The sequence below is a fragment of the Emys orbicularis genome, chromosome 3 (genome assembly GCF_028017835.1).
Source record: "Emys orbicularis isolate rEmyOrb1 chromosome 3, rEmyOrb1.hap1, whole genome shotgun sequence".
NCBI classification, from domain to species: Eukaryota; Metazoa; Chordata; order Testudines; family Emydidae; genus Emys; species Emys orbicularis.
The window spans coordinates 120084385-120100589 of record NC_088685.1 but is presented as its reverse complement, the minus strand read 5'-3'; the positions used below and the strand labels follow the sequence as shown (position 1 = coordinate 120100589).

The 16205-nt window shown below is 38.0% G+C and overlaps 1 protein-coding gene across 1 annotated transcript in view; it reads right to left on the bottom strand.

Moving 5' to 3' along the window:
- SCAF8 (SR-related CTD associated factor 8) overlaps positions 1–16205 on the bottom strand; it is a 90160-nt gene that overhangs the window by 10626 nt on the left and 63329 nt on the right. Inside the window, exons 9-16 of the mRNA XM_065402134.1 lie at positions 15838–15955; positions 14483–14614; positions 14234–14346; positions 11099–11292; positions 7105–7205; positions 3399–3512; positions 2353–2509; positions 822–952 (exon numbers count right to left, since the gene is read on the bottom strand). Of these exons, the coding sequence (XP_065258206.1) occupies positions 822–952; positions 2353–2509; positions 3399–3512; positions 7105–7205; positions 11099–11292; positions 14234–14346; positions 14483–14614; positions 15838–15955 (1060 nt within the window). The remainder of the gene's footprint in view (positions 1–821; positions 953–2352; positions 2510–3398; positions 3513–7104; positions 7206–11098; positions 11293–14233; positions 14347–14482; positions 14615–15837; positions 15956–16205) is intronic.

Here is a 16205-nt window from a genome sequence, read left to right as displayed (position 1 = left end):
TTCTGTGGTATTATAAGCAAAACTTAGTAAAAATAATTTAATCACTACATAATTTTGACGGTGAGCATTTCAAGAAATTCTTGACCAACATCTTTGGTATTGCACATACCTGAAAGACTAAAAAAGTTACAATACAGTAGCTCTAGCTTTCAAAAAAAGAAACAACAAACCTTACTCAGCTGTTTATTAAGGCAGAGAAAATCCTTTTTAGAGGTAGAGTAATTCAAACTACATTAAGGCTTAGATTGTCCCTACCAAACTCCATTTAGCAAAAATGTTCAACAAGAACCTAAATCAATATGAAGGCTGCCCAAAAGTGCAGGAAAAAAATAACTTTCATTTATTTCATTTATTTCATTTATTCTCAGATTAATATGAAAGAAAGGGGAAACAAATGTAAAAAGGAACTAAAGCCAAGCAGAAGTGGTCCCAGGCAAAAAGGAGTCATCGTGCTGGTGGCTCCTACAAAAGGATGCTTTAGTAGCTCACACATTTCAATCTTCTTTTAAACAATTGATTGCCATTTCAGTTTTATAACATTTGCTCTATCACCAACATTTAAGCCTGGATTCAGCAAAACAGGCATGATATTAGAGTCAAGCAGAAGTTTAAGAGCTTTGCTGAATAAGAACATTAGTTTGCTTATTTTAAAGATAAAATAAAATATAAATCCTCCTTGTTCTATATTTTCTATATTTATCTATGCTATTTATTCTAACTTTAGCATTTGAATGTATCCATATTAACTACAAGTTAAATCTCTCTCTACAGAAACCACCCAAAATATGAAAACTGGGGGTACAAACATGCTCAATACTAACCTGTAGCATAGTTACAGATTGAGTATAAGCTTCTGTCTGTGTTGTAACAGCTGTATTCTTATCGACAGTTGTACTCTGAGTAGTTTGGATATTTTCTTTAACAGCCTCTGAGCTCCTCACAGTTTCCCATTCTAAATAAAAAAATGTTTTTATTTATTTTGTAGAAAATGAGTTAAATGTTCTATTTCCATTTCCACATTTAAAAAAACCACCATCAACTTGAAAAATCACATTTTGGTCAGAGCTTACTGTAACTGAAAGAAGCTGGGGGGTGAAAAACAAAATTATATAGATATAGACACACAGAGTTCCTCTCTTGGCAGAAAGACCATCAAACATCAGCAGGAGAACACAAAAATCCCATAACACTTTTTTTTTTTTTTTTTTTTTTTTAAAGTGAATGGAGAAGGAAAAACAAAAATTCTAGGTATACACTTTAAATGTTACTATATCAGAAGCTGATTTTTTTTTAAATGTCGATGACTGTCACTTTATAAATGATTCATGACATGTAAAGAATATAGCAGCCCCTTATGTACTGTCATTTATATTTACAACATGTCTATATTACTGAGTGACTAGTCTGACACATGATCACATAGGGTACTTAACAACAAAAAAACCCACCTCCACCAGCCCAAGGGAAAATGAAGTTGGCATTCTAAACGCAAGGTGATGGATTTAATTTTCAATATTGATTCAAATTTAAATTTTGCTGCCAGAGTTAAAAAGATTGGCATTTATATACTCAAACATCCCTTGTCAATATCTAAGGCTAAATCTATACAGCCCCACAATTTGGATTATGGGTGTGAATTGCAACTCCCCTGTGTGGATGGTGCTGGTGTGAACTAAAAGGTACCTAGTTCACATTACATGATCTAGATGCCTTTTAGTTGGCTACTGCAGCATGCACACAGGGGAGAAGTGTACAATTCACACTCCCACAGTCTGAACTGTGGGACTGTGTAGACAAGCCCTGTGATACAAAACAGATTATAAACCAATCTATGGAGGTTGGAAAGAGGAAGCTCAGTAACACTGACAGTCTCAACAGAAAGTTTTAAACAATAAAGGAATATCCAGATCAGTCTCTTCCATCATTTTTCTTTTACATACAACAATCTAAAGACTTGATTTTTCAAAAGGAGTCACAACCAGATCACAGATTTTGCATGCACTAACATTTGCACATGTACTTAGTGACTGAACATAGAAAATCAGAAGCCACTTTTAAAAATATTAATATTTATTGTCTCGTTTAACTCCATTGGTCTGAATGTTGACATAGTATTATCATGTTGACTTGCAGTGTTATCATCACATGTTGACTCAAACACACGATAGAGGCAATCCAAATTACTGGATTTCAGACCTCAGTGCCATCTGAACTGTACACGGGAAACTAATACTAACAAATGCAAAAAAGAACACGTACACCAAAAATACTCAACTTCTGAAAATTAATTTAAGGAATAAAGAAAATAAACATAATTTTTACTTAATAAAAGCTACACATAAGTATCAATACCTGTATTTACAGTCTCCTGGTCGATCATGCCTCCTTCAGCAAAGCCATCCAAATCATCCAATTTTACTTTTTCCCAAGGTATATATGAAACTCCAAGATCCACATCCCAAAATTGCTTGTACTCTGTTTTCACACCTTTATTTAAAGCCCAAGCAATCTGAAAATAAAATCCAATCAGATGATGTAGCCGAATTAAAACACTTTAGTTATCCACTTCATCTCCCTGTCAGTGCAGGATTGATCTTCACTGTACATTTACGGTATGTACCAAGCAATAGGGCATGTACTCAGCATCTAATAGCAGCAGCCACTTGGAAGAGCTTTTGGCTCTTTGGTTACAATGAACTATAAAAAGTGTTTCAGAGTAGCAGCCGTGTTAGTCTGTATCCGCAAAAAGAACAGGCATCCTTGTGGCACCTTAGAGACTAACAAATTTATTTGAGCATAAGCTTTCGTGGGCTGTAGCCTTTGTTAGTCTCTAAGGTGCCACAAGGACTCCTGTTCTTTTTATAAGAAGTGTGTTAAATATTATTTCTAATTTACAGATGGGGAAATGGCACCACAGAGCTGAAAAGACTTACCCAAGGATCTCGGAGTAAACTAGTGACAGACACCTCAAACAACTCGAACACTTAAGCACATGCTTAACTTTCAACACACAGTCCTCAATGAAGTCAATGGGACTACACACGAGCTTGAAGTTAAGTTTGTGTTTAAGTACTCTGCATACTCAGGAACAGAACCCAGGTCTCCTGACAACCAGTCCTTGTGTGTTCAAACTTTCCAAGTATTCCCTAAACAGCAGGTGTATCATTTTATTTTTAAGGTCCTTCCTCACTTCCTGCCCAAATACACATTTTATAAGAAAATTTCCCACTCCACCTCTTACAAACGGAAGTTATTTTGCCTCCTTCTCATGCTCTATATTGCACACCTTGATCAGTATAGAAAATTCATTCTTTTTCAAAGTACACAATTAAACCATCATAATAAAAATTCTGCTGTATTTTAAGTTGGGCTATGTTACTGAACAAAATATGGCTTACCTTAATAATTTTAGATCCAATTTTGTAGGATCCAGAACTAAGTTTCTGAAGAGCACGATATGCATCTTGTCTGTGAACCATGCAGACATATGCACAACCTCTTGGAGGAATCATCTATGAAAAAGAAATATATCTCACTATTATGGCAACTAATACTTGTTTAGACAATATCTTAATGTGTCCGTGAATTCTAACTTTTTGTAAAACACTAAAGTTAACATTTGTTAAAACTAATGTAATGGGTACTGTACTTTAAGAAGTCCAGGAGCAGTAGAACTGTCATGAAGTAGTATTTATAGCACAGTTGCAAGTTACTTCTCATAAAAAAAGTGGAATTCACAGCATTTCTGAGAAATGCAAATAGATGTAAGACATTGTATTTACAATTTAAAGTGACACATATGAACAATAGGCAACACCTTTTATTAATCTTGATAACAGCCCTCTTCACATTTATTCAACTGCAGAATGATGGATAAATATAAAAACTACTTTAATGCAATGTTAAGGTGGCAAAAGAGTAAAAAAATGCAAATGTTAATGGGCCCAACTCCTTTGTCCTGGCTGCAATTCCCTTGGCACAGCTCTGGTGGTGAGGAATAAAGGAGTGAATTGCTCCTAACCTGGTGATGGCTGGGAGCCAGTTTTGCCAAATGCAAGTGAGAGAAGACCCGATAATGCAGCATTTCTCAAAGGGGGTTGAAAGAGCAGAAGTCGCTGGCCAGGCGTCCAGGCCTGAAGGAAGCGCCGCCACCAACAGCAGCACAGAAGTATGGGTGGCATGGTATGGGGGAGGGGGTGCGGGGTTGCGGGTGTTGTCACAGTGTGAAATATTTTCAAAGGGGGTCCCAGCCAAAAAAGAGTTTGAGAACCCCTGAGATAATGGTTCCAAAGGACCATTGTGTCAACTGAGGATCACAGTAGCAAAACACACCCACTCATCTGGGCTCTGAAGCTTCTGGGTCAGCCAGCCAGGGATTCCTCTATGCCAAGGAATCTTCACATGGCTTGTTAAACCAGCTATACAGTCTGTTGCAATCCAAAAGTATGACAAAGGGGTCTTAGCAGCAGCCAGGATCTAGCCCAAAGTTCCTGGAGTATTAACTTGACTAAATTCAATGGTATATTTTCTATTCTTAGTCCCTCATGTTAAATGTACACTACAAAATACAGAGGGGGTTAGGCACATAGACATGTTAAGATTGTAGTAACTGTAATTTTCCATTACTTGACTTCCGTTTTAACTATAAAGCCTTAATAGTGCATTTTGTTTTTAGTTTCCTTAATAAACAAACAAACCCACAAACAATACCCCCAAAACCTGTGCTTAATGTTAGTATTTATATGGTCTCAATTAGGTTTTGTAGTTCACATCAAAATTAAATGACTAGGGTTTGTGTGTGTGCGCGCGTGTGCAAGCACACTGGTAAAATAACTATTAACCACCTTGGAAAATGTCCCAGCAGCAGTTGCCTGAAAAACAGCATTCCTGCATTTCTCAAGATGGGAGATAAAGTCTGAACAGTTCTCTCACTCACTCTTATATGCTCACTGAGCATGTTCAAAAGTGATTTTTCGATAGTTTATTGTTTACCCTAATCCAAAGAAAAGCCCTACTCATTAACCATTATTTACAATACAAACATGGAAATTTGTAAATTTCATTTTGTGCTATAATCAATGTTTCAAAAGTGTGGTTAATTTATCTTTTAAAATGGCAAAAGTACTGTTATATACTCAAATTCAAACAACTGAATTAAATTTCCTTAAGATTTCCTTACAATTATTTTTCCCCATAGAGGCTAAGCACAGAAGTTTATGGTCAAAAACAAAAACATTTTAGACTTCTGAGCATCCAAAATCAGGGAGTTGCAAAAGAATCTGTTTTGCAATATTAATCATAGCTTTCACTATGCTGCTGGAGGCACGGCATCTCAGTGATAATATATTATATAGTTGTGGCCAAAAGTTTTGGTCATAAGTTATAAATATAAAAAGTTATTGGATGTTGTTTAATAACTAAATAGTACTACACAGAGCAACACAATATTTTTTAAATGGCTAACTTGAATTCTGCTGTTTTAAAAGATTAATTTTTATAAGATGTAAGAGTGTTGGTGCTCCAATTTGGAAGAAAGGGGTGGGGAAATGGCTGAAATTGCTTTGCATGAACTACTTAAAGTGTAGTTCTACTCTGAAAGGTGACTTTATAAAAATGGCACGGTGGGATTCCGTGGTTATTGCTGTCATTATTTCCATCTCAAATTCACTTAGCTTAGAAGATATTTTTCTTAATTGCTAACTAAACCTGGGATCTGAAATACAAACAGTGCTCCTTCTGGCTTAGATTTATTTAAGATTCTGCAGGGCAAATGCTATTTATTTAAGATTCTGCAGGGCAAATGCTACCCTCAGCTACTCCTGTGTCACACTGCTGCATTCAGGTGTAAATAAGGAAATTACCTGTAAAGAATGGGATAGTACACGTGGCCCTGAAACTGTAGCTTTTTTAACAATTCTTTTCTTGAAGCCAGAAAGAAGACAGTTTGCTCTCCTGGAATGGTGTTGGTTCTGCAAGACTGACAGAACTAAAAACCAAACTTTCTGTCAGCACTAAAGTAATCTGATCTGACTGAATACTCACAGGAAGCAGATGTGTTAAACAAAATGTTGATTTTACAGTGACTTTTCAGAGTACAAAAAAATGGTTACATACCTTACATTAACTGTGGAATCTGTGTGAATAACACATCTTGAAGAACCACAGTTACTGTGGGGTAAGTAAGCATCCTTTCTTCTTTGAGTGCTTATCCATAGATTCCACTCTTGGTGACAAGCAGTTGCCCATTCACCTGGAGTTGGGCGCAGGCACAGCACCAATGCACACTTCTATTCAAATAATTCAATCTCATGGGCCTGGGGAGTATGCATATCAAGAGTGGAATCTCTATAAACGACTCAAAAAAGAACTACATTTTAAAGTGAGTGACAAAATGGAACATTTTATTTTTTTTGAGATAAATTATTTTGTTACGATAAGAAACAGCATGTGTCTGACAGGCAACTGAAATTTTTATGGTTTGAAGCAGTTACTGGAGTAGCAGTCCAGGTGTGTCCGTCATTAATTTTTCCTAATATTGAACTACAATGTGTATTGTAACTAATATTTGTAATTTAATTTTTTATTTTTTTTATTTTTTTATTATTTTTTTTACAAATTCCTCTCTTATAGCATATTTCAGTGTAACAGTCAAAACAACAGTTCCCATGAATAACCTGAGGGAAGCAGCACACTCATTTGACTACGTAGGGTGCCTTTTCCTTAGTGGTTCAAATGCCAACTTTAATACAACAGAAATAAACAGGTAAGGATTATGGCCAAGGTTTGTAAAAATGGATCCCTAAAGTTAAGTTCCTAACTCTATATTTAGATGGTTAAATAGGACTTAGGAATCTAACCAGAGGCACTCGTTTTTGAAAAATCTGGCATATAATAATAAACTACAAGAAAACTTCTTTTTCTAGCAGACAATTCAGTTCACACATCTTATATTTTCTTAAATACAACATGCATCACATCTGTCATGTTTTCCTACATATTATGTACATATTATTGTGGATTTGGCAAATGTACCATACAGCATAACCTTTCCTAAATTAGTAATATGCAAACAGTTTTAAAATTTAGGACACTGTGCTCACTTACGTTAATAGATTCTATTTGTCCAAATTCTTCGAACAAATTAGTTAAATCTTGCTGTGTGGCCTTCTTGTCTACTTGACCAACCCAAAGAGTAGTACTGCAGACTGTCAAGAGAGACATTACATAAATTAAAAATGACAATACTTTGCAGGACATTGGATTCTGCATCCAATAATTCGAAAGTGCTTTACAATTAAGTCTAAACCACCAATCTGAGGCAGTAATTATAAATATTTTACCCAGGTAACAGAGGTTAAGTAAACTTATCCACAGAGATTAAGTGATTTGCCCAAATTCACAAAATGAATTAGTGATGAAGCTGAGAACAGAATCAAGAAGTCTTGACTCCTTGCCCATTGCTCTAACAAATAAAAAACACAACATTCCATTCAGATAAACTAGCCTTGGTAAAAGGTTCTTGATTTTTCTAACTCAAAACAAGCACTTCATAAGAAGCAGGGAAATGAAAGCATACTGTAGATCATCAGCTAATGTAGCCATTAAAGAAACAAGTATTTTTAACAAGCAACATTTCTACTGAGCATGCAATCTCACATGTAAATCTGAAGACTTACAGAACAATTTATAGAACAGATGAATACATGAAAAAATGAAAGTTAAGGAGCATTATTGGAACTGGTATTTTAAAAAGTGATCATTGGGTCAGTTTCCTTCCTCTTCTGAATGTAAAACTGCAAAGAAAGATTTTTCATATAAGAAGTCATTTACCTGAAAGCTAACTCATGTCTGATATCCATTTTGATATTAACCTTCTTGTGAATGTTATAGTTGGATAATGCTTTGATAAATACCTTCATCACTTTAAAAAATATATATTTTCTGCTAAGTAGGCAAGGCTGCTTGCCCTCACTGAGCATTAATGGCATATCAAGTTACAGGTATTAAACTGAAGACTATCAAAAATTATTTGCCAACAAACAATTAAACTTCAAACTTCTAAGACAGAGGTGGGCAAACTACGGCCCGCGGGCCACATCCGGCCTGCGGGACCGTCCTGCCCAGTCCCTGAGCTCCCAGCTGGGGAGGCTAGCCCCCGGCCCCTCCCCTATTGTTTCCCCCTCCCCGCAGCCTCAGCTCACTGCGCCGCCGGCGTAATGCTCCGGGCGGCAGCACAGCTGCAGAGCCGCGGCCTGACCCAGTGCTTTGTGCTGCACGGTGGCGTGGCTGGCTCCAGCAGGTGGCACGGCTGCCTGTCCTGGTGCTCTGGGCGGCATGGCAGTAGCGCCGCCAGCCACCGGTGCTCCAGGCAGCGTGGTAAGGGGGCAGGGGGGTTGGATAGAGGGCAGGGGAGTTTGGGGTGGTGGGCGGGGGCGGGGAACGGGGGGTTGAATGGGGGCAGGGGTCCCGGGGGAGCAGTCAGGAAGGGGGGGGGTTAGATGGGGCGGCGGGATTTTTTTTTTTTTAAACAAGAACTTCTCATCCTTAAACAGAGTGAGATTAGGGATTGAAATTTTACTTTACTTTGATCCCTGATGAATTACAATAGTGTTAATTTAAAAACATTTAGTGCTTACTGTGCTGTGGTACTTCAACCTGGCAATAGAATTTAGCAGTATTTTCTATTCTTTGTATAGGAAGTATTGTTTAATATCTTAGCACAATGAAGTCCTAAAATGGGTGCATTCTCTCTACCCCCTCCTACACCCAAAAAAACCCCTGTGTCTCCTGATGGTATGTCTACACTAGAAACACTACATTGGCACAGTTGCAGCTGCTGTAGTGTATATACTTACTACAGCGACAAAAGGGGCTTTTCCCATCACTGTGGTAAATCTACCTCTCAGAGGCTAGGTCTACACTACGGGGGGGGGGGGGGGGGGGGGGGGTGTCGACCAAAGATACGCAACTTCAGCTACGTGAATAGCGTAGCTGAAGTTGAGTATTTTACGTCGACTTACCTGGCTGTGAGGACGGCGGCGAGTCGACCGCTGCCGCTCCCCCATCGACTCCGCTTCCGCCTCTCACTGTGGTGGAGTTCCAGAGTCGACGGCAGAGCATCTACACTAGACGTGATAAATCGATCCCCGATAGATCGATCACTACCCGTCGATCCGGCGGGTAGTGAAGACGTGCCCTGAGAGGCTCTAGCTAGGTTGATTTCTTTCATCAACCTAGTGCTATCTAGACTGGGGCTTAGATTGACTTAATTATGTCTCCCAGGAATGTGAATTTTTCACACCCCTGAGCAACGTAGCCAGGTCAACGGAAGTTATCAATGTAGACAATCCCTCAGTTCTTAATCACAAGAGCATCTTTCCTCCTGATGTTTACCAAAAGATATTTCTACATATACCAGAGAAGAAGAGACTTGGCCTGTGCCTTCTCAGCCAAGTTTTCCATAGCTCCTGGTGTCCTTTGGTTCCTGTCCATCTTATCTTCCCAGTAAACAAAGAAGAGATCCCCGGCCCCCATCCACACTTACTCCTACCGCTGGCAGAGCTCCAATCCTCCCACCATTCCCGAATACCCGTAATAGCTCAGGTTCCTTGCGCTTTTTCCCCACCTGAGAAAGTTCCAGGCCTCCCACGTCTTTCCAATAACCTGCCCAGTTCCAGTTCTTTTGTCGGCAACTCACCTCCCCAGGCCCCAATTGCTGCACTGAACTCCAGGCTACTCAGCTCACCAGCCTACACTTCTGGCTCCTGCTAAAGCTTTGCTCGCTGAAAGCTGAACACCAGCTCTAGCTCTCTGCTGCCTAGCTCAACAGTGCAGGAAATGTACACTATAAATCTAATTAATGCCTCTTTGTGGAGAAAGCCATAAAACAAGAGACACCCACTCGTAGGTCAGGAAGACAAAAACAAACTGTAAGGCGTCTGCATGCAGCAAAATGCTGAATTCCAAAGCATCCTGGGAAAACATAAGTCCAGGGGGCCCTGACTGAAATGGATAAAAGCAGTTTACACCTTTTAGGGGTATGTTTCAAGCTGTCTGAAGGCTGAGATTGGTGATGCTGCATTGGTTTACACTAAATCAATATTTTCAAGATCATCTCTGCAAACATTAGAATCTAGAGACCATTTATGAAAAAGAAAGCTGAGACTGGAGCATACACCTCCTATTACTAGAAATCTGTTATAAATTATGCAGCAGCAGAATATGCACAACCCTAATAACTATGGTTGTAAAGTGATCCAGACTATCAGTGGACAAAGACACTTGAATTCATGGCTTCTGGCACCCAGCTCAGTATACATTCTTCTAGGCTAAAGGATATTTTGTGGGGGAGGTTCTTTCTCCCCTCCTCCCTTTCTTCCTCCATCTTCAGGATGCTAGTGTTTCCTGAAGGGATCACAGCTGTCTCGAATAGCACTCCAAAGAACCAGAACTAAAGATGAACAACTTTGAACTAACTGGGATTTGGATACTGCTCTTGGTGCTGTACACACAAATTTAACAGGGACACCCCAATGTCGGGCTGGATCTTGTGGATCCAGCCCAACACACCCCAATTTAATCCCTATATACAACAAAAAAGTATGTTAAGAATGCTGATATTTTAGAAATAGATACTTTGAGAATAGGGTGGAAGGGGGAACAGTTGTCAGGAACCCATTGAGCAAATGACCTCAAATCTGCATCACAAATTCTACCCAGTCCCCTGAACTGATAAATCAATTTTCAAGTCAATCTATGTATATTTTAGAAGGAACGCAAAATTCAACATTAAACAAAAAATACACTGTAGTTTTGTCTATGGGGCAGGTACCACTGCTCATAATTTTTACAAGAGTAAAATCTTTGAAGGAACAAAATCCCACTTTTTTCACGATGAAATCATTGATTTATATTTATAGATTAATTATAAAATTATTTAACAACAATCTAACTTTTGAGATTTCAGTTACTAGACTAAAATTAGTCATAATGGTACTTAATATAAATGTTGTTTCCTTACCAGAGAAATGTAAAGGACTACTTTCCCCCCTCTCTCTTGAATACTAAGATATTAAAACATAAAATCAGTGTTACCTACCACTTAGTGTTTTAGACCGGATAGGAGGCAATCCCTTTTTTTGGCGTTCTTTTTCCCTTTCCCTAGCTCTTCTTTCACTGGAGTATGACCGAGATGACTTTCGCTTCCTTTCTCTTGATCTTGAGCGTGAACGTTTTCTGTGTTTACGTTTTCGGGAACCAGACCGTGACCTAGACCTCCGTTTTCTTGGTGACCTACAAAACATTTATTTTTAATACCTTGAACAGGTGTCAGGGGAGAGATGTACTCCGCTTTTATTTTTGTTTTACTAAAAATTAGGGCTGTCGATTAATCGCAGTTAATTCATGTGATTAACAAAAAAAATAATCGCGATTTAAAAAATTACTCGTGATTAATCGCAGTTTTAATCGCACTGTTAAACAACAGAATACCAATTGAAATTTATTAAATATTTTGGATGTTTTTCTACATTTTCAAATATATTGATTTCAATTGCAAAACAGAATACAAAGTTTACAGCACTCACTTTATATTACCGTATATACTCGATCATAAGCCGGTTCGTTTATAAGACAACCCCCTAAGATGGATAAGTAAAAATGGCAAAATTTTATGACCCAATCATAAGCCAACCCTATAATTCAGGGGTCGGCAAACTTTGGCTCCTGGCCCATCAGGATAAGCTGCTGGTGGGCCGAGATAGTTTGTTTACCTCGAGCGTCCACAGGCACGGAGGTAAACCTAAGTAAACAAAATGTCCTGGCCCCCAGCGGCTTACCCTGATGGGCCGGGACAGCAACTGGTGGGGAAATTTTTGGGGAGGGGGAAGGGCAGAAGTAGCTGGGGGTCAGCTCCTCCCCACCCCTAGCCTGGGACCCCCACACTCTCACCATCCCATCCCTTCCCACCTTACCTGGGACGGGCCAGGGGAGGATGTCTCTGGCCCGGCTGCAGCTGCTCCGGCAGGCCGAGTGGCATGGCTGCAGCCTGCCAGCCCCAGAGCGGCAGCTGCTTCAGAGGCTGGGGGGAGAGCAGCGTGGCCAGAAGAAGAGAGACTCCAGCCCCACCTCTTCCCTTCCGGCTCTGATGGCTGGGCTGCCTCTCCTTGCCCCCTCTGTTGGGGGGGGAGGGGCTGTGTCCCACCTCTCCCTCTCTATAAGCTGACCCCCTTCTCTGATGCTTCCCTTTTTTACTAAAAAAATTCGGTTATGAACGAGTATATACGGTACTTTTGATTACAAATATTTGCACTGTAAAAATGATAAAAGAAACAGTATTTTTCAATTCACCTCATACAAGTACCGTAGTGCAATCTCTTTATCTTCAAAGTGCAACATACAAATGTAGATTTTTTTTATTACATAACTGCACTTAAAAACAAACAATGTAAACCTTTAGAGCCTACATCTCCACTCAGTCCTACTTCTTTTGCAGCCAATCGCTAAGAGAAATAAATAAGTTTGTTTACACTTATGGGAGATAATTCTGCCCACTTCTCTTGTGCAATGTCACCTGAAAGTGAGAATAGACTTTCGCATGGCACTTTTGTAGCTGGCATTGCAAGGTATTTATGTGCCAGATATGCTAAACATTTGTATGCCCTTCATGCTTTGGCCACCATTCCAGAGGACATGCTTATGATGCTTGTTAAAAAAAAACGTGTTAATTAAATTAGTGACTGAACTCCTTGGAGGAGAATTGTACGTCTCCTGCTCCATGGTTTTACCCGCATTCTGCCATATATTTTGTGTTACGGTAGTCTCGGATGATGACACAGCATATACTGTTTGATTTAAGAACACTTTCACTGCAGATTTGACAAACACAAAGAAGGTTCCAATATCATATTTCTAGAGATAGCTACAACACTTGACCCATGATTTAAGAATCTGAAGTGCCTTCCAAAATCTGAGAGGGACAGGGTGTGGAGCATGCTTTCAGACATCTTAAAAGAGCAGCACTCCGATGCGGAAACTACAGATCCCGAACGACCAAAAAAGAAAATCAACCTTCTGTTGGTGACATGTGACTCAGATGATGAAAATGAATATGCGTTGGTCTGCACTGCTCTGGATCATTATCGAGGAGAACCCATCATCAGCATGGACACATGTCCTCTGGAATGGTGGCTGAAGCATGAAGGGACATATGAATCTTTAGTGTATCTGGCACGCAAATATCTTGCAATGGCGGCTACAACAGCGCCATGCGAACATCTGTTCTCATTTTCAGGTGACATTGTAAACAAGCGGGCAGCATTATCTCCTGCAAATGTAAACAAACTTGTTTGTCTGAGCGATTGGCTGAACAAGAAGTAGGACTGAGTGGACTTGTAGGCTCTAAAATTTTACATTGTTTTATTTTTGAATGCAGTTATTTTTTGTACATAACTCTACATTTGTAAGTTCAACTTTCATGATAAAAAGATTACACTACAGTACTTGTATTAAGTGAATTGAAAAATACTCTCTCATTTTTACAGTGCAAATATTTATAATAAAAATAAATATAAAGTGAGCACTATACACTTTGTATTCTGTGTTGTAATTTAAATCAATACATTTGAAAATGTGGAAAACATCCAAAAATATTTATATAAATGGTATTCTCTTATTGTTTAACAGCGCGATTAATCACGAGTAATTTTTTTAATTGCTTGACAGCCCTACTAAAAATCACAACTCAATATAGTAGTATGGGCTTTTCTTAGTGTTTGTTTAAATGTTTAGAAAAATTAGTCACATTTTATTTTACTATTGTATAGAGAAAATAAATGTACTACCATTAGTGTGGAGGAGAAAAAAGGGCATTAGTCTGACCTCAAGAAAAAAGAACTGCAAAGTTTACAGCAGAAAAATAAGCATTACAGAGGAAAAGACCATCCCAAAGTCAACAATTTTTTTAGCTACTTATTTGTATTACCTGGAAGATACTTGAAAATTTAAGGAATCCAAATCTAAACAAAATAAATTGCCACATCAAAAAAAGTCTTAAATTACTATACAACTTAATCCTATGTTTAAATGTAAACTATTTGTTCGATTCCAATGCAACACAACCATGCTGGAAGCCAAAATAATTCAGAATGATATAGATTCAACAAATATAACACTGTCTCTGTATTTTAGAATAAAATAAAGTTGCTTATACTTGAGTAATAAGTTATTATGAAACCTTGAACGAGATCTTGAGTGTGTTCTTGATCTTGAATGAACAGCTGATTTCTTTTCTTCTTGTTCAAAGATCTCTTCCTCAACTACATCTTGCCCTTCATCTATATCCATGTCCTAAATATGGAAGCAATGAGAAATATAAGCAAAAATATACAAAACATACATTGGCATACAAAGAGATACAACAATTTCTGAAGTTTAATTTTTCCCTTCAAATCTCAGTAATTTAATCAGAAATGGTAAATTTCACCTGTTGTTGAATATCCATTGAATCATCTAGGTTTGTTTCCACTTCTAAAAACTGCTGTTGGCTACTCCCTTGTGATGGTGATGCAGAGTGCTCTGATCCAAAATTTCCCTCTTGATTTTCCTCAGGGCTTGCCTGCACAGGACATGAATATTACATTTTAAAAAGTCAGAAGCCAAATTGTATGTTATGTCACTCTGCAATACAACACAGGACATACAAACATGACTGTTAGAATATTTTTGAAAACAGTTTATTTGCAAGTGTCTGGGATTTTTTTTTACCACTTCGTTTTCTGTAAATGCAGATCAAGTTAATATACACTAATAACCTGTTAAGAGAACTTTGAGTTGAACTTGATTTCCCTCCATTCCACTCTGTACTCCAATACACAAATAAACAGAGTTTTAACAGAGCCAATGCGTTTTCAGTTCCCACTCAAAATACCATTATCAAGTCAATCAGTCAGATAACATTCATCGAGGATGACTATTTTTTCACAATTCTGGTTAATTAGAAGTAAAACTTCAACAGGAAAACAAATACATACCTTGAAGGACTATAGTAATTTTGTACAATACTAAGAAGGGTATATCAAAATAGTCATATAATTTTTAAATATATAAATATTGTTGGTACATAAGTCATTGATAACTTATTGTAATCAGTTCCATCGAGAACCACACATTTTCATGATTCATTATTTTGTTGTGATGTAAATGCAATACGAATTTAAATTTAATTTAAAAATCTTCATTTAATTCCAACCTTTTGGACCAGTGTGAGATTTAAGATAAAACAAGACAAAACAAATCATGAAACTGTGTAGTATTTTATGTCAGGATGTTAGTTACAAGAAAGAAATCTACCAAGAAATTTTCTTGATTTGTGCATGACTAAATGTGATACAGACAGTAAATGAAGTGAACTTAACTATCCCTTTTTTTCTTTCAAGCCAGGGCAGCATGCCATCTTTCCAGCCCTCCATGAAAGAAGGGAAATCATTTAAAAAAAAAAAAAAACCCTCTTAGTTAAGAAGTGGACAGGATAACTGAAAGTGAAGCGTGTCTCCAGTTCAGCTGACGGCTAGTCTCTCCTAATTTAATAAGTACAAAATGTATAGCTCACATTTGTTCTGTATTTTTTTTTCTTTGTTTTATGCATTTTGCCTTCACTTGCTCCAAGTCTTCACTTTGCAAGCCTAGCCCAGGTAATTAGCCAGTGACAGTTTTATTATTATGAGTAAGAGTATTAAGAAGAAGAGACAGTTTCCTGTCCTGAAGCAGAGTATGTATTTTTACCAATGTGGAAGAACACTAGAATCAATTACTATGATAACCACAAGATGGAGTAGTTACCTTTTGAGGCTGCTGTTGCTCCAGGAGCTGCTGTCGGAGATGTTCTAAATTTTGTTGTTGCAGTTGTTCAGCTAGCTGATGAAAAAGTGAGTTGTTCACAGACTCTGATACTAGAGGCCTAAAATAAAATAATTGAAAAACCCTTAGCATCGAAGTTTCTTTCTTTAGACTAAATAACCTAATAAACAAAATTTCATATTTTAAAAAGTAGCAAGCTACACATACATTTTCAAACAAATGAACAACTTACTAACACACACTCCTTAGTTACAATTATTATCCCTCCAAGTGAAAAAAACGGTTACTCACCTTTGTAACTGTTGTTCTTCGAGATGTGTTGCTCATATCCATTCCAATTAGGTGTGTGC